This window comes from Squalius cephalus, assembly GCF_949319135.1.
Source record: "Squalius cephalus genome assembly, chromosome: 21".
NCBI classification, from domain to species: domain Eukaryota; kingdom Metazoa; phylum Chordata; class Actinopteri; order Cypriniformes; family Leuciscidae; genus Squalius; species Squalius cephalus.
In genome coordinates this window covers 12839642-12866816 of record NC_137142.1, presented here as the reverse complement: position 1 = coordinate 12866816, position 27175 = coordinate 12839642, and the positions used below count along the sequence as shown (strand labels likewise).

General features: G+C 36.3%; 1 protein-coding gene across 3 annotated transcripts in view; it reads left to right on the top strand.

The window, feature by feature from the left end:
- The window catches only part of prkg1a (protein kinase cGMP-dependent 1a), a 97212-nt gene that overhangs the window by 46180 nt on the left and 23857 nt on the right, over window positions 1–27175 (top strand). For all 3 annotated transcript variants that reach the window (XR_013819478.1, XM_079854419.1, XM_079854418.1), the window contains exons 4-5: window positions 15961–16066; window positions 19742–19805. Coding sequence is in view for 2 of the 3 variants with exons in the window: in XM_079854419.1 (XP_079710545.1) it covers window positions 15961–16066; window positions 19742–19805 (170 nt within the window). In the remaining variant the exon portion in view is untranslated. The remainder of the gene's footprint in view (window positions 1–15960; window positions 16067–19741; window positions 19806–27175) is intronic.

Here is a 27175-nt window from a genome sequence, read left to right as displayed (position 1 = left end):
TATGGTCATCTACATCTAAAGGTCAACTAAAGAAATTACAAACTGCCCAAAACAGAGCTGCCAAGTTAGTATTACATTGTCCCATCAGAACAAACACTATCAGTATGCACCGTCGACTTTCATGGTTAACAGTGGAGAACAGGCTGGTTTTCAATACAGCTAAATTTTTCAGAAACACTGTCTTTTCTTCTCAACCTGCTATCTTATATAACCATATTGTTAGGTGTGATCAGGTTCATTCTCATTTGACTAGGTCAGCCGATGATGGCCAGATGATGTTACCACGCCCTTAGACATGTGCCGGTATTCGGTAATGCGATAAACCGCGGTAATGAATATGCACGATATTGTTATCGCGGGCACTTCAAAATACCGTGAAAAATAATAGATCAGAATTTAGATTTATAGAATGCGCATTAGCTTATTTTCCATCAACCGCTTAAACAAACACTGCGTGTATGCTGCGCGAAACACGTGCGCACTCTGATGTAAACAATCCCCACATGTAGAAGCACTGTGTGCATGCGCACTCTAGTCTAATGTAATGAATCCTCACATGGAGAAGAAGCATGGCGGAAGGAGGAACGCTGCCGATGATTTATCCCCCTTCTAAAAGCAGGGCTGTCAACTCTACGCATTCAGCGTGAGACTCGCGCAATTTACACTTTTCACACACTCTCGCGCCACACATCCATTTTCTCACGCAGAGAAAAATCACGGAGCAAAGAGGACACTGACACCCGACAGACTAGACAGAGCAGGTTACTTTTGATATGAAAAAAATTCTCAGCTCTCATGTTTTGTCCATTTTATTACGAAATTCAGACAATAAATACAGTTTTGGCGCTTGTAAATGTGACGTGACCGATCGCTGTAGCGCCTCAGTTCAAGTAAACCGATCATCTGTTACTTTTTATTTAAAGATACAGTACAACTTACTGAAAGGTATTTATGCCTCATATATAATATTGATCAGTCAGTGCTTTTCAACCATGGAAAGAGGTCAATAAAACTGCAGGTGAACAATTATGTCACAGAACGTTACATTTACCTCAGAAAAGCCATTTAATGACCAGCACGTTAGTTGACTAGAAAAAATAGCTATAGAGAGGAGTATTTTGCTAAATATGTGCACTATATTACATTTGTATTATATTTTTAACCTTTAATAATACCAGCTGACAGGGCTCTCTGTACTGTATGTTTACAGCATTATGTGAGATATATTTTTTCTAGAGAAAAATTAACATGTAGGCTATCTACTGTAGCCTACCTAATATTTATCCAAAGAGTCAATATTGAATCAAGATTGAAATCAAATCCCAAGAATTGAATTGAAATCGTGAAAATTGTGTAAAATTCTGTTTAGTTACCAAATGTTTTGACAATCACAATTAGCTACACCTATTGTGATGCAAGTTGTTTTTTTTCTAACATAACATTCTAAGCTTATATGCAAATCTAAAAAGTTGTTTTTTTTTCTACATGTAATACTGTAATTTATTCTGTATAATTTCTGATGATGTTTATAATGTCTACAATGTTTTACTGCTTTTAGATTATCATTGTTATGTGATTTTTTTTGTTGTTGTTGTTGTTGTTGTTGTTGTTGTTGTTGTTGTTGTGGACCAGGAAGACTAGCTCGTTTCACTTTGGTGACAGCTAATGGGGATCCTTTTAACAATAAACAATAAACCAGTATAACAAAAAGTGTTTATTAAAAAAAATGCCAACCCTACCTTTAAAATATGATGAATTCACTCATTTATTTTCATAAATTTGCCACTGGTGGTGTTGAACAAATCTAATGAAACTGCTCAGTCTTGCATTGTGCCATTGGGTTGACTGGCCCATAATTGCTGCTTGCAGCTATATTTGATCCTTTTTGTTTTTGAATAGAACATGTTTGAGATGATAATAATAGTACATAATGTTCTTTGTCAAGGAACTGAAATCTGAAGAGGCCACAAAATAGCAAAACAGCCTTTAGTGTGTGTTCACCTGCCACCTACTTATCTTTCTTAAAAAGTGACTGTTGTGACTTTTTATTTGTACTTTTTGTTCAATTCCCGCTGACGCCATTTCATTTTCATTTTCAGACTGCATATATTTGTTGTTCTTATCGTTGAAATAAATAGGAATTGTCCCTGAGAAAATGTTGTAAAATTTGAAATGAAATAAGATGGCACCGTTTCTCTAGAGAAATAGCAGAAATGGAAATCTCTGCTCTGTTTCCTGGATACTGCTGTTTATATTAGTTGCAGTGCATATATATACACAGCAGTCTTACCTCTGTTCCATGACAGTTTTCCAGCATCCCTCCACCACCCCATCTCATTTCTAATTAATTCTAAACCAACCTGGGATCGGGGGAGTACTCTGGGTTCGGGCCAAATTCTGAGCTCGGAGCCCTCTCTTTGGATAACGCCAAATATGCATAACCTTTACTCTATTTAGTTATATGTAAGTGTGAACTCGTGAAACAAAAACAAACAACAACAACAACAAAAAAACAATGGCACTGATCAGTTCTAACTAGGTTTAAAAAAAGTTGTTGTGGAAATCTGAAAATCTGAAAAGTGGATAGAGGCAAGAGGTGAGAGAACACAATATCAGTCTCAAAGTTTCTCACAATCAGTCATTTAATTTAACATTACATTTTAATGCTATTTTATTTGCTACCTTCCAAACGCTGGCATCTCCTTCAGGAATTGCAGGTGTAGTCAAATTACACTGATGAGCCAAAGGATTATAACCAGTCACAAGTGAAGTGAATATTATTCATCATCTCCTAGCAAGGCCACATATTAAGGTCTGAGTAGATTAGATGGTGAGTCAACAATCAGTTTTCATAATCAATCTGTTAGATGCAGAAGAAATGGGCAGGAATAAAGAGCTGAGTGACTTTGACAATGACCAAATTGTTATGGCAAGGCGACTGGGTCAGAGTATCTCTGAAACGGCAAGGCTTGTGTGTTGCTCCCGGTCAGCAGTGGTGAGAATTCACCAACAGTGGTCTGAGGAGGGAACCACAAACCGGGTGTTGGGCACCCAAGGCTCATCGATGCATGAGGGCAACGAAAGCTATCCTGTGTGGTCCAAGTCAACAGAAGGTCTACTGTGGCAAAGGTCATACACAATTTTAATGATGGTTATGGGAGGAATGTATCACAACACACAGTGCATCGCACTCTGCTGAATATGGGACTGTGTATAGCCGCAGACTAATCAGAGTGCATGTCCACCATTGAAAGCGCCTACAATGGGCATGCGAGCGTCAAAACTGGACCTTGGAGCAGTGGAAAAAGGTCACCTGGTCTGATGAGTCCTGTTATCTTTTACATCATGCGGACGGCTGTGTATTACCTTGGAAAGTGATGGCACCAGGATGCACTGTGGGACGACTACCAGCCGGTGGAGGGAGTGTGATGCTCTGAGCAATGTTCTGCTGGGAAACCCTGGATCTGGCCATTCATGGCCTCTTTCAGCAGGATAATGTCTACATTGTTCAGGAATGGTTTGAGGAACATAATGAAGAGTTAAAGGTGTTGCCATGGCCTCCAAATTCCCCAGATCTCAACCCAATTGAGCATCTGAGAGATGTGCCAGACCAACAAGTTGATCTCTTGCTAACGTCTTGGTGCCAGATACCTCAGAACACCTTCAGGGGTCTTGTAGCACACGGAGGACCAACAGCATATTAGGCAGGTGGTCATAATGTTTTGGCTCATCTGTGTATATTGTTTTTGCACTTTTGCATGTCTGATTGGTCTTGTTTTCTCTGTAAATGAAAAAGTGTTTGTGTATGGCATGTTTGTCACTTTTAAAATATGGCTGTAAATCATGACACTAAATCTGGTTTTATGGGGAGATTAATCTGTTAGTGTAGGGTTGAAAGAGAACGGGTCGTGTCAGGGCAAGTTTGGTAGTGATACGTTTCCTCTCCCTCATGAATAATATTAACTCATGTGCTATCAGAGAGCATGCTGGGACGTGCGTTGCCTCTGACCACACAGCTTCTATCTACATGTTAATTTAGAACATCATTTTTATCAGCGCTGCTGGGAAGAATCTCTGGGTGTTGATGGCCTGCAGGGAAACTGTTCTGCTCAAAACCTTCTCATATCAACCTGCTCATATCATTATTTATTTTTTTTATATCATTCAGGTAAAAAATATTATCATATGTGCATAAATGATGTATGCATGCACCCATTGGAGATTCTCAATAATAGCACCCAATAACGGCATGCACATTTATATAATGTTTATTTTTGGTACTTCACTTTTGGAATAACAGCCATTCATTCTCAATTCAGAAATGTGTAAATTAACCTGTTAGATAGGCTATAGCCCAAAACAAAGATGGAAATTTGCTTGAAAAACAACTTAAATAATAATGTAATTATAACAATAATAATAATACATACACTACTATTTATGAATATATTCCTAAAGCTTGTTTTTTTTTTTACATGTATGCATTTGGCAGATGCTTTTATCCAAAGCAACTTACATTGCATTTCAAGGTACACATGTAACGGGGCGAACAAGACGAGAGACGTGTGGATCTATATGCAAGGCTTTATTCCAAAACATGGTCATCATACAGGCAGGGTCAATAAACAGCAAACAGGTATGGCAGAGGCATGACACAGAGTAATCCTTAGGGCAAACGTGGGTAGATGATCGGCGAACAATATCCAACAGAGGCAAGGCAAAGAGAGATAATCCAGGTAAACAGCAATAATCCAAACGAGGTGCAAACTATGGCAAGCCGTTTTAGCTTAAATTGTACCTAGCGTTACTCGTCGTAATTGCATTTTTACTAGTAGAGAGCTCTACAATTCAATTCTTACTAGGAACAATTACAATTAGAGAGCTCTCTAATTCAATTATTAGTAAGAATTACATTTACAGAGGTCTCTAATTCAATTATTACTAGTAAGAATTACATTTACAGAGCTCTCTAATTCAATTCTTACTAGTAAGAATTACATTTACAGAGCTCTCTAATTCAATTCTTACTAGTAAGAATTACATTTACAGAGCTCTCTAATTCAATTCTTACGAGTAACAATTCCAATTAGAGAGCTCTACAAATTAATTTTTATTAGTTATATGTCTCCATTGACTTCCATTCATTTTTAATTACGGAGCTCTACAATTGAATTGTTACTAGTAAGAATTCCAATTATAGAGCTCTACAATCAGTGTTTGAATTGAGGGGGGGCTGGGGGGGTCCCCATAAGCAGCAAGGGACCCCCCCATAAGGCCCAAAAAAATTACCTCGGGGGGGGGTCCCCTGGTTTTTCATTAAAACTAAAGTAATAGAAACATAATTTATTAGGTAATATATATATTATATTATTATATAATAATATTATAATACCCCCCAAGAGCTTTGACACAAATCGAACACTGTCTACAATTGAATTGTTACTAGTAAGAATTACAATTAGAGAGCTCTCTTATTCAATTATTATTAGTAACAATTCCAATTAGAGAGCTCTACAATTCAATTATTACTAAGAATTCCAATTAGAGAGCTCTCTAATTAAAATCTTACTAGTAAGAATGCAATTACAGAGCTCTCTAATTTAATTAAACTAGTAAAAAACTAGTTTGAACTTTTTTACTAGTAAAAAAAAAGAAATAAAAATATGTATAATTGCAGAGCTCTGCAATTGTATTCTTACTAGTAACAACTGAATTAGAGAGCTCTCTAATTGGAATTGTTACTAGTAATAATTGGATTAGAGAGCTCTCTAATTGGAATTCTTACTAGTAAGAATTGAATTAAAGAGCTCTGCAATTGTATTCTTACTAGTAACAATTCAATTGTAGAGCTCCGTAATTAAAAATGAATGGAAGTCAATGGAGACATATGACTTGTAAAAATTCATTTGTAGAGCTCTCTAATTGGAATTGTTACTAGTAAGAATTGAATTAGAGAGCTTTGTAATTGTAATTCTTACTAGTAATAATTGAATTAGAGAGCTCTCTAATTGTATTTTTTACTAGTAATAATTGAATAAGAGAGCTCTCTAATTGTAATTGCTACTAGTAAGAATTGAATTGTAGAGCTCTCTAATTGAATTCTTACTAGTAAAAATGCAATTACGACGAGTAACGCTGGGTACAATTTAAGCTAAAACGGCTTGCCATAGCAAACGATTCGTGACAACACATTTACATTCTCATCAGTTATTGGTCTGTTATTGGTCTGATTGTTTTAATGTTTTATTTGTTGTAAATGTTTTATTGTTGTAATCTATTGCATGTTGTTTAATGGGTACATAAAGTTTCAGCTATTTTATTTAATAATAATATTTATATGACTACATATAATAGTAATAATAATTATAATAATATGCAAATACTTTCCAGCAATTTCTTCAGTTTATTGAGGTAAGCGCAGCTTACCTGTGCTCTTTTTAATTTTTAGTAATGTTCTGAAAGTTTCTGTTTAATTAGGTTTAATTCAGTCGCTATTTTTACCCCGTTTTACCAATGGGTTCCTACCGTAATAGGACATCATCCAAATAGAAGTTAGAATCCATCATGGCGCCGCTCATCATTTACTCAGGAAAAAGGTGGATATTGGGAATATTCCATATGTTGTGCAGACCCATACAGACATGATCAGAAATGAGATCTGCGTCCATGTGTAGCCATCACCATTTGTTCTGGTGTCTGAAATGTACGCATAAATCAGAGGATGGAAGCTGTCCTGGGTTTTGTTAAATATTTGATCTAGCTTAAAGGAGGCATTTAGATTCAGGTAAATATGGAGTAAATTTGAAATGCAGCACAAGTAATGTTTGTGTTCATGAACATATGTTGGCAGTTGTGTAGGTGGATGCTGTTAAATTGTTGTGTGTATCTGATGAATTCTGATCTGCCACAGGGCTGAATGTCATTATGGATCCAAACAGGAGCTGATTTTGCTCTCTCTCTTTAATACACAGCAGAGAGTGGGTGTTTAAAACAGTAAAGTCACTGCCTGCATAACGGCTGTTTTGCACTTCATAAATCTGCCAGGACTGTCTGTCTCTCTGTTGAGTAGCTCGTACCTCTCTTTTTGTTACTTGCTCTCACTCTTATTCTCTTTCTCTCCTTCCAGGCAGAAAAAAAAAGGTGTCAGATGAAAGTCTGAAGTATTTAGCTTAGACCCGATGAAGTCAGTCAGGCACAAAACTGAACTCAGTTTTAGCAGTGCCTCTTGTGATAGATGTATTAGACAGAATTCTGTTTATACTTCATCTGTCTGATGCACATAGATCTAACCCATCTGCAAAGCTGTAGTATATCTAGGAAAAGAAAAAATCACAAATGACAAATGTTTTTAGTAGACCCTAACATGATTCAATGGAAAGCAACTGAGATGTGTGTCTCTTGCTTCTCAAAATTTGTATTATTTATTTATTTATTTTTTTTCAGGGGAGTAAAAATACTTCTCTGGAGTTTCTTCTCTATGATAGTGTTATATTTTTAGTTTTGGCAACAAAACAAAGCTTGGAAATTTTTATTTGATTTTACCAAACAAATATATGTTTTAAGAACTTTTTGCTAACGTTAGGTTATGAGAAGTTCTCTGAACATTGCTTTAATGGTTTAATTTTTTTTTTTTTTTTTTTGAGTAATGCGCACGCATTTTTTGGGCATGCATTTACCCTTCTCACTTGCACAAAAACAGATCTCGTTCAAAATGAATAAAAACATTGAAATGCAAACTCAGAATATTATGCAAAACTGTAATAATTAAATGTTAATTAACACAAATATTCTTTATGTATTTAATCTCACTTACTTTATTAACCAATGGTCTTTGCTGCCGACCTTCGATGATCCAATTCAACCATACTAATAAGCAAAAATGACTTTAGATGAAGATCACATTTGTATTTATTTTTTGTTTTTGTTTTTATTGATTAAGTAGGAATGTTCCAAAGTAAAGATCCACACACCGGAGAGCTCCCATTTGTAAATTTATTGTGTGACGTTTCGGGGCTTTCACGGCCATTCCTCAGACTACTGTAAGTAGGAGTGTTCAACTTTCTTCTCCTGTGTCGTATTCTTCTGCAATCCAGAATGGCAGAACAGCTTTGTTTGAGCTGCGCCATCTACTGTACAGGCGTGGATTTGGCTTATTTATTTCACTTTTGATGAGCTTTACATTTGCTAAAAATAGAACTTTAGTATTTTTATTATTAAAAATGATCTGTTTATCTTTTATTGATATAGGACACTCTCAATCATCTTTTCAAATATCAGCAGTATCTATAGTTCTAAATGCTGTGTTGTAGTTAATTGCAGGGATGTCCAAAGAAACTCTGATTGCTCTGAATAGAGGAGGAAAGAGAAGCCGATCCAACAGAGCCAAAAAGATTGTTGTGTGTTCAAGTTTTTATAAATCATCACCAGCAGCAGCTGTCAAGATCTGTGTGAGATAGGATCCAGAAGCAGAAGTAGTGACAATTTATTGACAAGACAAGTAGGTGGGTGAGGCGTGAAAAACACAAGGAACAGGTGAACACAATCAGGCAAATGAGGACTATAGGTATGTTCGACTTGTAGCGGCGCTACACAGACTGATCGATGTATTACATCAAAGTACCGCGAGAACGATTCCAAAGCATATGGAGATGTTTGCTTTCTGATCGCTCTCACTATAATTTGATGTCATGTACTGATCGGAAGCAACATCTGTGGCATGTATATGCACTTACTCAGGCATCCTAATCATGGTATAATTCAAATGAACAGCCAACAGTCATGTGAACAGTGATTTCTAAGGTACTGAAGCACCATTTACATTTGTGTGTTTTGCAGACACTTTTATCTAAAGTGACTTGTGTTGGATTTATGGTACACATTTGATCAGTTCATGCATTTCTGTCATGACAACTCTTGGGAGATTGGTATGGTAATAGAGATTGGCATGGTAATGGATATGGCAATGTTTATGTATTTGGTCTTGGCAGAATAGAAATGCAACACTGCTGCTGCTGCAGAGCAAGTACCAAGACTTGCTACTTCCAATACATCCACAGACATTGCTGTGAGCATGTAAGACATTCTGCTGCTGCTGCTGCACATGTAACATACATGAATAAACCCCCTTAGCAGATCTATACAGGTGGAGCTGGGGAAGGTGGAGGGTTTCTGAAAGCGCGCTGCAGACTGCTAACAGCAACACTATAGCCCATTGGCTGCTGATGCAACAACAACCAATCAGCTGTGCTATGTAGATAATGATGTGATCGCTACCAAATGAGTCAGACCTATCAGCCCACACCATCTAGAGTTTCATGCCTGAACTAGGTATTCCCTGAGATTGGAACCTATGCATTGCTAGAGCCCTGCTCTTTTTTTTAGCTATATGAATGCATTGAATTTACATAAAGTCACACCAGAACTTTTAAATGCACAAAGCAGTTTAATGTTCACAAAATCAGATGGTTTTTTGGCTATTTATTTACTTTGCATTAGTTGTCTCCTTTCATATGTTTTTAAACCAATATTTTTCAACCGATGCTGGTCAATTGTGCAAAATAGTTTGCATGAGTGAACGCATGTATTCTAGCAAGCTCTTCAGAAATCTCATCCACTTAAACACCTTGATAACGGTAGGTGGGTCTGTAACATTCATTGTAAATGAAGGATGAATGATCAAAAAATGTAATGCCCGTGACATTTCTCACTGATTCCTGTCACATATCACAACGTATCAGGCAGCATATCAATGTGCAAATGTAATAAACACACTCACCCTGGACAACAGTTTAACCCTCTGATGGTCTTTTTTTATGTCTACACTTGAGTTCTTTGGGGTCTCTAGAGACCCCAGACAATAACATTTAATTTTGTAACAAGATAATAGTTTTTTTTTTTTTACAAATGTAATTTTATTCTGTTTGTTAATGTTTTTACTAGGGCTGCACGATTAACCTTTATCGCATCGATATTGAGGTTTTAACTCCCGCAATAACCTAACCTCAGGAGTCTGAGGTTTTTTCCCCCGCCTCTGACATTTGAGTGACAAACCTATTAGCCAATCAAAATGGTCGAATCTCGCGTTCCTGGCTTGCTGGCCAATTAGAAATGGCAATGGAAAGTTACAAGGTTGTATGCAGTGCACCGGCTTTCTTCGCGAAGAACGACGTGGAGCAAAAGAGTGCTAAAATATGTCGACGTGCCGTGGCCAGATCCAGAAGAAACACTACCAATCTATACCAGCATCTTAAAAATCACCACCGACACCAGGGTTCCAGACTGCGACCAAAATGGTCGCATATGCGACCATTTTTTGAGAATGTGCGAGTTAAAATTTTATGTGGTCGCATTTGTGCGAGTGCATGGTCATGTAGCCTACTAAGTTAAATTCACGCATGAATTTTCTGCATTGAACTTGTTTTAGCGCCCGCCAAAGTGAATTTTTGTCCCGCCAAAGTCTTATTTGATCGGTGAGTAATTAGATGAACTGCTGCGCTTGTGAGTGACAGGGCGCATGTTTAACTGAAAGAACGAGCAGAGAGAGAGAGAGAGCCGGTCGCGCGCGCATTCTCTCTCTCTCTTCGGAGCCAGGCGAAAATGTAAACAAGACTTCACCGTCTCCAAACTAAGCGCTGTCTTGCTCTCTCTCCCTCGCACATATTAATCAAAATAAATCGACACGGTGGTAAAAGGTCGGAAGACCAAAGTTTCATGTGGATCATTCGGAGATTTTTTTTTTTTCCTGAATTATCGCTGGGTGTGAATTGTGCTAAATAAATTTAACTGAAAAGCGTTCCGGACATTTAACTGACAAAAAAAAAAAAAAAACTCTTTAATTGAACGAAAAAAATATCCAGTGATGAAATGTTTTCTGTGTTGACAGAAATCTTGGATGTCCATGTCCTAACTGCTGGGATAATCACACAACGCGCATGACACGTCCAATTCGCGAACTAATGACTCCTTTGAACCGATTCATTTTAATGAATGGTTAAAACAACTGATCTTTCCAACAGTGAACTCAGGAGACGTCTGAATCGGTGTATAACTAATCAGTAACACTTTACAATAAGGTTATATTTATTACATAAAAAGTACAGTTTGCTTACTCAAGCTTTAAAATAAATAAAACCAAAAAAATCGAAAATCGCACCGCAATCGCAATATTTGTCAGAAAAACCGCAATTAGGTTTTTTCTCAAAATCGTGCAGCCCTAGTTTTTACTCAACATTTGTGCAGTTTTTGGAGAATTTATGATATTTTTTAAATTTCTATAAATAAATAAATAAATATTTAAATAGCCTTTTTACAAAAAAACAGCATTTGATGTAAAATTCACTTTATAAAAGACCCAGATTTCTAACTTTCATTCATGGGGATAACATGGATGATTTTAAATGGTTTAATGTAACATTTATGCCCATTTTTTGGAAAATGCAGTTTTAAAATAAAAAATAATAATTTTAACCACTAGATGGCTATAGAGCTCCAGTATATGCTATTTGCTATTAGACTACCTGAAAGATATCTTTTCACAAGTTGGATTCAGTTGGATTCATATCTAAATATTATAAAATCACAATTATAACAAAAATAAAATATTTTTGTCAAAGTTTAGCATTTTTTGTACCAAAAAACCCCCCAGTTTTTCAATAATGTTACATTATGATTAGAATCAAACCTGAACAAAATGTTATAAAGAGAAATGTTGGAGTCTTAAGATTTTATCATTTATTTCAATCATTTATTTTTAATCTAATTCTAGATTCTAGACACACTCTCAATTGTGTGTGTGTGTGTGTGTGTGTGTGTGTGTGTGTGTGTGTGTCTGAGAGATAAAGAGAGAGAGAGTGTGTGAGTACACATTGTCGATGAGCCAGTGTCACCACACCACTTTATATTTGTAGTGGTTCCGCATTTTGGATGATTTTATTTGACACATTATAGCCTTACAAATGTTCCTGTGTGTGTATGCGTGTGTGTGTGTGTGTGTGTGTGTGTGTGTGTGTGTGTGTGTGTGTTTACATTTTCAATGTGTCAGTATCACCAATTTATTTTTGTGGTGGTACTGCATTTTGGATGATTTTATTTGACAAATTATAGCCTTACAAATGTTCCTGTGTGTGTGTGTGTGTGTGTGTGTGTGTGTGTGTGTGTGTGTGTGTGTGTGTGTGTGTGTGTGTGCACATTTTTCAATGTGTCAGTGTCACCAATTTAGTTTTGTGGTGGTACTGCATTTTGGATGATTTTATTTGACACACTATAGCCTTACAAATGTTCCTGTGTGTGTATGCGTGTGTGTGTGTGTGCGTGTGTGTGTGTGTGTGTGTGTGTGTGTGTGTGTGTGTGTGCACATTTTTCAATGTGTCAGTGTCACCAATTTATTTTTGTGGTGGTACTGCATTTTGGATGATTTTATTTGACACATTATAGCCTTACAAATGTTCCTGTGTGTGTATGCGTATGTGTGTGTGTGTGTGTGTGTGTGTGTGTGTGTGTGTGTGTGTTTACATTTTCAATGTGTCAGTATCACCAATTTATTTTTGTGGTGGTACTGCATTTTGGATGATTTTATTTGACAAATTATAGCCTTACAAATGTTCCTGTGTGTGTGTGTGTGTGTGTGTGTGTGTGTGTGTGTGTGTGTGTGTGTGCACATTTTTCAATGTGTCAGTGTCACCAATTTATTTTTGTGGTGGTACTGCATTTTGGATGATTTTATTTGACACATTATAGCCTTACAAATGTTCCTGTGTGTGTATGCGTATGTGTGTGTGTGTGTGTGTGTGTGTGTGTGTGTGTGTGTGTGTGTGTGTGTGTGTGTGTGTGTGTGTGTGCACATTTTTCAATGTGTCAGTGTCACCAATTTATTTTTGTGGTGGTACTGCATTTTGGATGATTTTATTTGACACATTATAGCCTTACAAATGTTCCTGTGTGTGTATGCGTATGTGTGTGTGTGTGTGTGTGTGTGTGTGTGTGTTTACATTTTCAATGTGTCAGTATCACCAATTTATTTTTGTGGTGGTACTGCATTTTGGATGATTTTATTTGACAAATTATAGCCTTACAAATGTTCCTGTGTGTGTGTGTGTGTGTGTGTGTGTGTGTGTGTGTGTGTGTGTGTGTGTGTGTGCACATTTTTCAATGTGTCAGTGTCACCAATTTATTTTTGTGGTGGTACTGCATTTTGGATGATTTTATTTGACACATTATAGCCTTACAAATGTTCCTGTGTGTGTATGCGTGTGTGTGTGTGTGTGTGTGTGTGTGTGTGTATGTGTGTGTATGTGTGTGTGTGTGTGTGTTTACATTTTCAATGTGTCAGTATCACCAATTTATTTTTGTGGTGGTACTGCATTTTGGATGATTTTATTTGACAAATTATAGCCTTACAAATGTTCCTGTGTGTGTGTGTGTGTGTGTGTGTGTCTGTGTGTGTGTGTGTGTGTGTGTGTGTGTGTGTGTGTGTGTGTGCACATTTTTCAATGTGTCAGTGTCACCAATTTAGTTTTGTGGTGGTACTGCATTTTGGATGATTTTATTTGACAAATTATAGCCTTACAAATGTTCCTGTGTGTGTGTGTGTGTGTGTGTGTGTGTGTGTGTGTACATTTTTCAATGTGTCAGTGTCACCAATTTATTTTTGTGGTGGTACTGCATTTTGGATGATTTTATTTTACAAATGATAAGAGAACAGTTTTTATAGTCTCAAAAATGTATTCCTCTATGTGTGTGTGTGTGTGTGTGTGTGTGTGTGTGCGCTTGTTGTGAGCAAAATAATTCAGCATTGTGGATGCTTTTTGAATTGGTGGAAGTGTGCCACTTTATTTCTGTCATTTCTGTCGATGTGTTCTGCGTTGTTTCTGATTTTGATGATGAATTTTGTCTATTTTGATTGCGGGGTCTCCAGAGACCCCGAGGACCTCGAGTGTCACAAATTTTGTCACGCTAACATAAAAACAGATATCATTCCACTTTATTTTTTTTTTTGTAGATCTAGAAAGTGCTAAGAGCCGTAGAAGGTTTCATACCATTTGGACAAAGGGAACATTTTTTTTAATTTGAGCAAAAGTCATTTGCGGGTCAAAAAGACCCCGCGGACCATCAGAGGGTTAATACAATTGTAGCATTTCCAAAATCCGTTGTGCTTGTTCAGGTTACTGTACTTTAAGTTTAGTTTTTTTCTTACTTTTTTTTATGAACAGAGAACTTGGTACAATATAAATTATTGATTTGCAGTCACTGATTCTTATCATACAGTATATATATTTTTTGCATTTACTTTTTTATTTAAAAGTATTCAGATAGGCCTATATTAAATTGCAAATATATACATGATTTGTAATACTTAGGAAGTAGTAGGTTGTTGCTGAGCTCATTTGGTGTAGTTTTTGTTTTTATGGTAACAGCAACAACTCATCTAATTAATCCTCTGAAGTACTATGGGTAAAGTAGTTCTTCATTGGAAATTTGACTATTTGTATTTAACATTTAACAATTATTATATTATTTATTTTTTCAAAGCTGAAAATTGTAGCTTTTAAGCTGTAGAATTAATCTATAACTTAATCTCAGAACTTCATGTTCTGTCTGCCATTGCATTTACAAATTAGATGGTGAATTTTAATTTCATGGCAACTTTAAAATAATATGATTTTCACATCTGGAATCTACATTCATGCTCTATATCTAATAACAAACTGTTCCTCTAGATGCTGTTGTTCTTATACTTGGATGTGTGTCTTGGTGTGATAAATAATAAATGCTCTTAAAAAAACAAAAACATGAGCCTTTATATTTCGAAAGGTTGTTTATTTCCTGTTGTTATCAGAGACTATTAAAAGATTTGAGCCCATCATAAATTCAGATGAATTCCTCTGCGTGAGTCAGTGGCTGTATTCAGATGCGACAGCTCACTGTTTATTTATGCTTCAGTGTTTTCTGATTATTCTTCATCACCGCTGGAAATTTTTACTGTCAGTGCAGTTTGAAGCACTTCAGTATGTTATTGTGTGAAAATCAATAATAAACACATTCTAACAAAAGGCATAATTTTCCAAAAAAAGTCACTTTCACATACAGTACATCAATGTCACCTTGTTTTTATTGCTTTAGCAATGTCTATAATATGCACAAAACCTGTTTGTTACTTTGACAGCAGTCTGGCCCTCTCAGAAAAACAACATGGGTTCAATATATCATTGAAGTTTTCTAAAATCATACAGCAGTTTCTGTTTCACTGACAGCTGTTGATCCATCATATCTCACCTGACTGTCTTAAAAAAGTGCACATTCCTGCAGGAGTCAGAGTTCAGTAGACCAAGAGGCAATAATCAATCCCTTCAGCCCCAGCATTCCTCCTTTGAGGCCACACTTTGATGACGAAATATCCAACAGTCTATGCTGCACTATTTCTAAATATTTAGTCATTTAATGCTGTTTATCATTATGGTTTGGATTCAGCAGTTATATAATGTTTGTTGTATTTAGTGTAATTTATGTGTTGAAGTTTGAGGTCGTCACTGATTTTGAGCCAAATAAATACTGCACAGTTTACTTACCCATGCATTCTGAATAAGTTTAACTTTATTTATTTACTTAGCCTATATTATTCATTTTTGTAGAATATAATAATAATAATAATAATACAACATATTGCATAATGATTTTAAAATGGACAATTTAAAAAAAAAAAATTGATAAATATTTTAGTGCTTAAATATTAGTATTCATGTAATTCTCATTGTGCCTTAACTTATACTGTGTATGAAAGTTAAATATGGTAATACTACCGTTTTTTTTCTAATAATTCAATGGCAGACAATTAAATCGATAATCAGAATTACTTGTATGACAATTAAACGTCTAAATTTCATGTTCATATTGTAAGAAAAGATTTGGGTGCTGATTATGATTACGTTCACAAACTGATGCCGTGTTTTCTGATGTTTGTTTCAGCTGTGACCAGTGTGAAGTTATGGGCCATCGACAGACAGTGCTTCCAGACCATCATGATGAGGACAGGACTCATCAAACATGCAGAGTACATGGAGTTATTGAAAAGGTGAGCAGCTGTCTTGTCATGGAAGTGCATCTCTTTCTTTATCATCTGACATCTTAATTTGCATAATGGCACCCAGAGAAGAGAGCATGGGGCATATTTTACATATTAAAGACAGAATTCTCAATTCTGCATTGTTGGGCTCCTGAGCCAAACTGGATGAAAGAAGTCTTCATCAAAGACTTTAAAGACACTGAGGCAGAACAGAGAAGTTTCTTGGAAGCCACAGAATTCATTGCCACAGAAACTCTCTATAGCTCCCAATCTCCCGGTCTCTCCATCTTATGTATTAACATGTGAAAAACGAATAGTAATGCAATTGTTTTTAATGAATCATCTAATGTGGTTTCATCTAATGTTAATGATATTACCCCATCCCTCCAGCTGTATTTATTATTTGAATAATTAGACCTAATTTTGTCAATTATGCTTTGAACCCACAGCCATTAACACACAAAAGCAGAGTACATGTGAATGCATTAGAAGCTGAGCAGAACTTTTATGCATTTTATGGTTCTGGTTTATAGGCCAATATGAAATTCAGGTTTCATATTTAGTTCTGAGCTAATCCAGGCTCATGTTTACTAAGAAACATTGTGTGTGAGATCCCATGATTTACTACTTGGCTATTACTATTGGCTACTTAACCTGATACTAAATATTTGGATTGTTTGATAGATTTATCTCTGTTTAGTTCGGAATGCAAAATGTAGCCTATATATATATATATATATATATATATATATATATATATATATATATATATATATATATATATATATATTGTTTTTCAACTGAATGCCAGCTAATTTGCATATCCTGAATTATCACCATTGACGTCAGGAACCAGGAATGATTGACATTTCCTAAGATCTGAAATGAATTTTTTAACTGCGACCTTGGCCATTAACACTACCTCTGGGGGAGACCTTGAGAATCAACCTTGATTCTCATACAAAAGGCTGTAGTATAAGAATGGCACATATTCTTAGATGCAACAGATTCTTGCAATAAACTCAACCCCTCTGGAATTTGGAGGGGAGCTGCAGCTCTACTAAAAGTGGGCGTACACTGTGCGAGTTTGGACACTCGGGAGGTTGTGCTCTTTTGCACACGTACATTCATTTAACCTGATAATCATGTCAAAGCAGCTGGTAATACTCAAGGTAGTGGGGAGGGAGTAAAACACCTCACTCAAATCTACGGCTCAAAGGGCAACTTACAAAAGATGTTAAAAAAACCTCAACGGCTACCATTTCTGATGTTGCTGCCTCGCCAAGGAGCAGCCACAGCCTAGCCTTACTTAAAGACCCCTGAAGTCTGGGGGAGGAACCCTGCTTTTCGAGGGGAGCAAGGGACGCTACCTTACCCTTATAGGTAGAACTTTTCTCTAGGTCTAGGACCTGCTTTAGCCAGCGCCTAGTTATTTATTTATTTAGTACTTTTTTTGTTTTCTAGGTGAACTTCCTCAATTCGTTAGCATTGCCATTTTGGAAAAATAAGGTCAGCTAGATGTGTCTAAAGACCCACTCCTCTAATGGAATGACCGCCCCTGCTTATAGACCCAACAGTAGTTGGGAAGGGGAAGCAAACAAAATAGATGGGATGTAATGCCCTACCGTTCTTAGTTCGTTTTGTATTAACCCCAAAGAGGGTACCGGAGTAATGGCCGTCGTGATGACCATCGTGAGAGACAGATAACAAGGAGGGACAGCCCCCAGGCGAACTTCCTCTACTTATTAGCATTGTCAAACCAGGGCCATTTTAAGGGGAGTGCTATCCCTACTTAAAGACCCAACCATCTAGTTCATTCACCTAGTATCCACCGTTGGGGCCATCAAAAGGGGATATATGCCAGTCTGCTATTGGTCTATTGGTGTGTTTACATGTGCTTCAGACACCAGTCATGCTGATGGCGTTCCCCATAGCTTCAATCCAAGATGCAGTGTTGAGTTCACAATATTCATAAAAGAGTATTCAAAATGTCCTACTTTTCTGGTAGAGATTCTGAAGTGTGAATACAATGGATACTTCTCCCATGAGGCCAAAGGAGGTCGCAAAGGAAGTACTTGTTCAAAATAAGTTAAGAGAGTATGTGATTCTGGACGCAGCCCTGGTTTTTCTCATCATAGTCGTGATATTGCCCATTGCAGTTCAGTACAGAGATTGGAACCATGTCGTCTTGCACCAGATCTTCGTTTGTGTGCAACAGAGGAATTTCTGCTGCGGTTTTGACTCCTTCACACATTTTATAAACTCTTTGTGAGTTCTCAGCTGGTAAAAATACCATCATATGTACGGACATACAACGAGCGCATTTATCCCAACACACAACATTGTTTGGTATGTTCGGTAAGTTCAGTCGCAAAATTCGCCATAAAAGCTGTTTTGTTTGTTTTGTATATTTAGGTTTGGTGTAAAAAATGACAGTGTGAATGCTAACGAGCCAGGAACTAAATGCATCACTTTCTATTTTGGTCCAGAACAAAAGAACCAAGAGAAGTGAATTACAAGTGTGAACACACCCTCAAACAGTTATTTAAGTAATATTTAAGTGAATGACCCCATTTTTGCTACCACATGGTTCAAATAGCAAAAAGTTTCTCTTCTATTTATATATTTTTTTGTTGTTGATTTTTTACAAAGTGAATACTGTCAGAATCTATTCATATTACAGTATTTAAATAACATATATAAAGTAAAAATATTAGTACAATTTAATAACTGTTGGTATTTTGCAAGGCTTATTCACATTTGTTGAATATTAGGCAGATACGTCCCCCTATGCTGCTTCCCAAATGTCTTATGATGGTTACAGCCATGATACTTTAAATCTCAGATGGGAAAATAGGATTTCTTGAAAGTTCATTAGCAACCTTTTTAAATGAAATGACAAAGAATATAAAATCCTGTAATTTTCAGACACAAATGTTTGCTCAGAATGGCCTGTCCATAAAACCTTTAGATTTCTCTGCTGCAGTCTTATGCTAAACTGTAATAGGAGACTTTAATGGCCCGTTGAATTTTTTATGGCATGTGAAATATTTATGCAGGAGCTGTTATTGATGTATGATCATCTCATGACACACAGCAGTGAAACATGGAGCCCGTCCCTGTAAAGTGTGTGCGTTTGCTAATGCAACAAGACAAAGATGCGCAGATCTCATCAGGGACAATCTACGATCAGACGGCCTCTCCTGCCATCTCATGCTAAACATGATTCATTTAGGTTTAGATAAATTACAGCTTTTATTACATAATCTAGATAATGCCTTGGCTTTTTGGCTAATGAGCTCAGCGTATACAAATTAGCCAGACACAAACCTTTTCCTCCATTACGCAACACATGACCAGATATGTTTAGAAATGTTGTATTATAGTGATTGAGGGATATTATTGTTGTTTCCGTGGCAGAGAGCAACTCTGGGTTTATGTCAATGTGTGATTGTGACCACCTGTTTGAACCATCTCAGGGCAGATAAGAAATGTACCCGGTGTACAGTGATATTCAGTATATGAAATATTTGTTATTTTGAGGAAATAAACACTGAAGTTACATAACATTAACAAAGGCCAAAAGACCCTTCAGCCTTAGATAAGGATCTCTTCCATCACACATTTACAGATGATTGTTTCTTTTTTTACAACATAATGACGTAAGTTGTCTCTCACTGACAGTGTTCTGACGTTCCGGGGTCTTTCAGAAGAAATATTGAGCAAGCTGGCTGATGTCCTCGAGGAGGTAAGAGATCTTTAAGAAACACACACACACACGGGCATTTGAGATAGACTTTAAATCACAAACCTTGCATTTAAATCACCTTGCATTTTCCTGCAGTATGATCTTTTGGACACCTTGTTCTTATTAGCAACCGTTGATTTCATGTCTGTGTTAGCAAAGTCACTGTCTCCACACAGTGTTCTGTCTTTGCAAGTTGCCTTAAAAAGTGTGTAATTTCCTTCCCAGAAATGATCCAATGATGCAACATCTACCATAATTATGTTGATTCCCAGTGTCATTTTAGTATTATAGTATTACATTTGTTAGTATTAGATATACTATTATAGTTTTATTTAATTAACTTTTATTTTTAGGGTTCCAAGCACCATCAGACGAACCACATCCCCCAATGCAGCAGAACATTAGTTTAGAACAGTGATTAACTTACGTGTACAATAAGCTATTTAAAGCATGCATTCATCCGATAAATTTTGAGCATTGAGATGGTAAAAAAAAATGTTTAAGACACAACCAAATGCGTTCAAGTGAACACTTGGCAAGGTAGACATTTTTGATTAAAATAAAAAGTCTATGACCATTCAAACGCCATATGACACTAAAAAGAGCTCAATTCAGTGCTGTGCATCTACAAGGCATTGACCAAGTACCTATGTGTTTTCTTTAGAGTCTTATCGTGCTCTAATTTGATCAAACACACACCGCTCTTATTTTCACATTGATTCATGTTTGTTTTTTACTGTAACTTATCAGCACTGATGGGCTGTAATCCGATTACTTTTTTCAAGTAACGAGTAAAGTAAGGGATTACAATTGCAAAAACAGTAATTAGATTACTGTTACTTCCCCGTAAGCAGGCTGCGTTACTGCGTTATACTGCGAGACTGTCTCGCGACGTGAGCCGTGACTCGTGAGTGACAATGACATGAGCGCCGCGAAGTCAGTGGTAAACACTATGGCAAAGCGATCGCGTTCAAAAGTCTTTAAACGAAACGCGTGAATTTTGACGCGTCAACACGCACCGTTTGTCCGTGTTCAGACGTCATGTTTATTCATGAACGATGTCGTAATGGTAAACTGGTATGCACACATGCAAACATCAGACGTGTTCATGAGGGATAATGCATTGGTACGTTGTGAGTGATGTCAGTCTTATGTCATGATTTGTTATGCCTTTTTAAGTTGTTCGTTTAACGTTCTTTCTCAAGGTAGAAAAGTCAACAGCTCTTAGAATGGCTCTTTTATTTTAGCAAACTGCCAAAAAACCTTTTCAGACTGTGTGCAGCTGAACCAAGAAAAGCTTAAGATTGCATGGAGCTGATAAGTATGAATGGCAGAAGAAAAAGACTGCAATTAAAAAACAAAACAAGAGAAAATTATTTTAATGCAAGCAATAAAAAACTGCACACATCAACTGTGGAATAAAATAAAAGAAATGCATGATTAACTAGATTAAGTCATACCCCTGTCTTAATGTAAACCCTGTCCACCACCCCCAAAGGTTTCACAAAGTAATTCTTGCCACTGTAACTTATGGCTTCCTAAAGACAGGTTTATGGGTAAATAAATGAATAATAATAAAAAATATATACCAGGGCTCAACATTTAAGCCTTTTCATTTGTCCTTCGGTCAGTCATTCACTTGTCTGAGTAAAAACATTTGTTTGAACAGGAAAAAAAATTGATTTTTTGTGTGTGTGTGTTGTAAATATAATTTATTCTGAATCAGTATTCTCATCAGTTCAGTCAGCTTTAACATATATAAATCGGCATATTTATGATATTTTAACCTTTTATAAAGGGCATTTTTCCCTAATCGTTTGCTTCATCTTTCATTTAAAATTAAATTTGATCAATAAATTAAAATAGAATAATAAGATGCTAAAGGGCTGTTACCATGCAATCAAATAAACTGCATTAAATAATGTAATGAGATTATTTAAAATATTTTTTGAATATACAATTAAGAAATATTATTTGTGCATAGAAATATTTATAAACCGCCAGTAGGAGGCGGCAGGCAACCATCTTAATGAGTGAGTCATTGATGCAATGTGCATAAAGTTAAAATACTGAAACTAATAAAACAAGTTTTAAAAAAGAATGTTTCATATGATTCAATTTTAGATGATGAAATATGCAGAAAGAATAGAATTAGGCTGAAAGGTCTTTTGCTTTATAGTGTAATCATTTCGTGCATCATGTTTTTGAAAAGTAACTAGTAAAGTAACTAATTACTTTTGAAAATAAGTAATCAGTAAAGTAACTGGATTACTTTCTTGGAGAAGTAATCAGTAATCAGTAACTAATTACTTTTTCCAAGTAACTTGACCAACACTGCTTATCAGTAACTTTAAATATCCCGCACACTGAAAGCTGTTCGGATATATTTTTATGCCGCGGTATAAGCAATATAACATGATCTATTATATCAAAACAGTATATAGTCACAAAGATTTAATTCAACTTTGAACTTTTAAATACTACAAATGTATAACGTGTCAATTAATTACTTTATCCATCATTTATTGATAAAGTGTAACTTCTCCGATGTCCACTTTGAAAAATACAATTATTTGATAAAACGCTTGCATTAATCTGTTAACTGTGATTTATAAATGTACGGTAGTAACAAACTCAACATAATTTGTAAGATTACTCACCATATGTATTTTGTGTCCACCACGAGGTTATCCTGCAGCAAAAGAAGATGGTGGTCGATAAGAATTTTCACAAGCCAAACCGATGTCGTCAGTGGTCACGTGGCTTAAACGGAACAAACTTTTGTCATTTGATTTGAACTTGAAGCATAATAACTTTGGTTACATCACACCAACTAAACTGTTACTTGACTAATTTTAAAGTATAAACCACTCTTCCTACTTCATTTTTCTCATTCACCAATTTTTCTTCATCAATCAAATGTCAGAAACTTTATGCAATCCACTCAATGAACGCAATGCAGATATACACGCAATGTATTATATACAATCTCTACCGATAGTAACAATTATATACTATTTTAGGGTTTTTCCTGGCTCAAAATGAGGTGGAGGTAGTAAAATCCTGCTTGGAAAATGGATATCTGAGCTAGGGCTGTCACGATCATTAAACATGGTAGACGAGGAGTTTTAACGTACTGACCTGGTACTGACGCGCTGTTTGAATGCTGAATGGAGAATGATTGACAGCTGGAGCTGAGGGAAGACGAGTTTCCGTGAACTTTAATTTAGCGATGTAAAATTTCTTCTGTCCCTCACAACAAGATATGAAATACCTTTAGACCACTTAAATCATTATATTAGAATTTCTGAAGGATTGTGTAGCACAGATAGATATATACAGTGAGGAAAATAAGTATTTGAACACCCTGCTATTTTGCAAGTTCTCCCACTTAGAAATCATGGAGGGGTCTGAAATTGTCATCGTAGGTGCATGTCCACTGTGAGAGACATAATCTAAAAAAAAAAATCCAGAAATCACAATGTATGATTTTTTAACTATTTATTTGTATGATACAGCTGCAAATAAGTATTTGAACACCTGAGAAAATCAATGTTAATATTTGGTACAGAAGCCTTTGTTTGCAATTACAGAGGTCAAACGTTTCCTGTAGTTTTTCACCAGGTTTGCACACACTGCAGGAGGGATTTTGGCCCACTCCTCCACACAGATCTTCTCTAGATCATTCAGGTTTCTGGGCTGTCGCTGAGAAACATGGAGTTTGAGCTCCTTCCAAAGATTCTCTATTGGGTTTAGGTCTGGAGACTGGCTAGGCCACGCCAGAACCTTGATATGCTTCTTACAGAGCCACTCCTTGGTTATCCTGGCTGTGTGCTTCGGGTCATTGTCATGTTGGAAGACCCAGCCTCGACCCATCTTCAATGCTCTAACTGAGGGAAGGAGGTTGTTCCCCAAAATCTCGCAATACATGGCCCCGGTCATCCTCTCCTTAATACAGTGCAGTCGCCCTGTCCCATGTGCAGAAAAACACCCCCAAAGCATGATGCTACCACCCCCATGCTTCACAGTAGGGATGGTGTTCTTGGGATGGTACTCATCATTCTTCTTCCTCCAAACACGTTTAGTGGAATTATGACCAAAAAGTTTTATTTTGGTCTCATCTGACCACATGACTTTCTCCCATGACTCCTCTGGATCATCCAAATGGTCAATGGCAAACTTAAGACGGGCCTTGACATGTGCTGGTTTAAGCAGGGGAACCTTCCGTGCCATGCATGATTTCAAACCATGACGTCTTAGTGTATTACCAACAGTAACCTTGGAAACGGTGGTCCCAGCTCTTTTCAGGTCATTGACCAGGTTCTCCCGTGTAGTTCTGGGCTGATTTCTCACCTTTCTTAGGATCATTGAGACCCCACGAGGTGAGATCTTGCATGGAGCCCCAGTCCGAGGGAGATTGACAGTCATGTTTAGCTTCTTCCATTTTCTAATGATTGCTCCAACAGTGGACCTTTTTTCACCAAGCTGCTTGGCAATTTCCCCGTAGCCCTTTCCAGCCTTGTGGAGGTGTACAATTTTGTCTCTAGTATCTTTGGACAGCTCTTTGGTCTTGGCCATGTTAGTAGTTGGATTCTTACTGATTGTATGGGGTGGAAAGGTGTCTTTATGCAGCTAACGACCTCAAACAGGTGCATCTAATTTAGGATAATAAATGGAGTGGAGGTGGACATTTTAAAGGCAGACTAACAGGTCTTTGAGGGTCAGAATTCTAGCTGATAGACAGGTGTTCAAATACTTATTTGCAGCTGTATCATACAAATAAATAGTTAAAAAATCATATATTGTGATTTCTGGATTTTTTTTTTTTAGATTATGTCTCTCACAGTGGACATGCACCTACGATGACAATTTCAGACCCCTCCATGATTTCCAAGTGGGAGAACTTGCAAAATAGCAGGGTGTTCAAATACTTATTTTCCTCACTGTATATATATTTCTGATTATTTAATTATCGCGACAGGCCTAATCTGAGCATGTGAGTCGTGGCTGCCTGTCTGAGTTTTGTGGACAGCCGGATGGGGCACGACATTTGACGGAGGCGGCCGCCTCGTAATTCTCGATGCAGGAAAAACCCAAATAAATCATGTAATTAAAAGTCCACAAATGATCTATTACTAAAATATTTATTAATGGCTCTCCATCGTTTACTTAGGCCTATAACTACACTTGAAATATCTCATGACTCTGACCAGCCTTTAAAATAAAACAAATATATAAATAAACACATGCATTCATTTCATTGAATTCTACTTTAATATCATACACGGCACACTGAAAAAAGTGCATATGGCTTGTCATTATGTTAAAGAACCTTTTATACTTCACTCAATAAATTCAGTTTTCTGCATTGTCATTGGTCTTACGTAATTGAGTTTAGTTGCCTTGAAGTAAAACTAAGTTTTTTGGGTGTAATTTAAACTAATTGCTTTAAATCAAATTACAATTTTAAGTCCACGTTCAAACCACGTGACTACTGACGTCATCGAGTTTGGGTCGAAAATTTTCTGTTCGGCCGCCATCTTGTTTTGCTGTATGAATACCACGTTGCGGATACGAAATTTTCACAATATTGGTGAGTAATCCTGCAAATACGTTTTCATTAAGTTTTATCTCTGTTGATATGGAGAATAACCAATTCTCTGAGGTCATATTCAATGACTTTGCACTAAGCACCAAAAGAGAATAATCTATGTTTTTATCCAATAATAGTCTGAGAAGATGAGCCGTAAACATTGTGAATGTCTTAGTCATCAGTCAGTCTGTCATTCACAGACATAAAGGTCCACATCACCTCTTCAGCATACAACATTTATCACTGGAGAGTGAGTGATGGAGACCCACAGTTCCCTTTGTTTAGGGGTGAAAGGTTGTCGTTTTCCATTCTGTGTGGATTTGTTGATAATCTTGCAGTCGCTGTGGTCTGCCTTTGTGATAACACATGGTTACACAAAGCACAACAATAACACAACAACACATATAAATTGGTTTGGCTCATATAATGAATTACATATATGTGTAATAGGTCTAATATTTAGACAGCAACCATGATACATCTGCAGCAGGATAAACAAAGGAGTGGACAAAACTTATTTTCAGACTTACACATTATAATGTCACTGGTGAAACATCTAATAAAAGGGAATATTCACTGTTTTTATGTTGCTTGCCTATTGATTATACCATTATATTATTAATTATACTACAATATTATACTATGGAATATTCATTGTTACTTGCCAATTTTAGTATTACTTTACTATTACTATTATAGTAGGCCTATTAATTAGTATGTTTAATTAGATTGTATTTATATATTTCTAGTCATCATTTTACTTTTGTTTACGTGTTAGTAATTCTGTGATTTTGTCATTTTTATTATTGTTTTATATTTTTATTTAGCGTTTATTTATTTTTATTTCAGTTTTAGTAATGTTAGTACTTCAAATTAAACATTTATTTCAGTTAGTTTGTCAAGGCAACACTTTTTCATTGAAGTTTAAGTTTTTCAATTTATATTTATATTTGATTTATTTCAGCTTTATTTCAGTTACCTAAAACAATAATTAACAGTTATAGTTAACGATAACAACACTCCTTGCTAATGTTTTTATTTATATCAAAACACAGCTATTTATGGAAGCTTATTTCCACCACGGCATACTTTTTCTTTTTTCTTTTAAGATAATTGCGACTTTTTCTTACAATTGCGAGTTTATATCTTACAATTCTAACTTTATAACTTGCAATTGTTATTTTGCGCAATTCTGACTTGCATTGTGACTCGCAATTGCAAGTTTATATCTTGCAATTCTGAATTGTGAAATGTAAACTTGCAATTGCGAGAAAAAAAGTCAGAATTCAGAGATAAAAATTTGCAATTACATTTTTCAATTTTGTATTCAGTGACAAAGGAAATGTGTATTTACAGCATCTACCAGCGGGGGCAAACTTCAGGCAAACCTCAACCCATTTGTTTTTAGACTAATGTTCATAATGTTAATCTGTTATGTTCATTAACAAAACAACAACAGAAGAGCAAATGTGTGGAAGTAGCATCAAACAATGAAAGTATCTATTGGCACTGTGAGCTCTGCGTCATTAAAATGACTCACCGCAGGTTAAACTCACAGCAGGTTAAGCTCTCATTCCAGTCCTTCCTTGAAAAATTGTGTGATGTGATTTGTTAAATAAATGTCAGCAAGAGTGGAGGGAGTCTCTTTATCTAATGATTGACCTTAAATGAGAAACTGAAATTTGTTGAAGGTTTTTAACTTAATGCTCTGGGGAATGAAAGTCTGGCCACATGAATGGAATCTGTCCTCATTCCTTGGTATTAGTGTCACTTATAT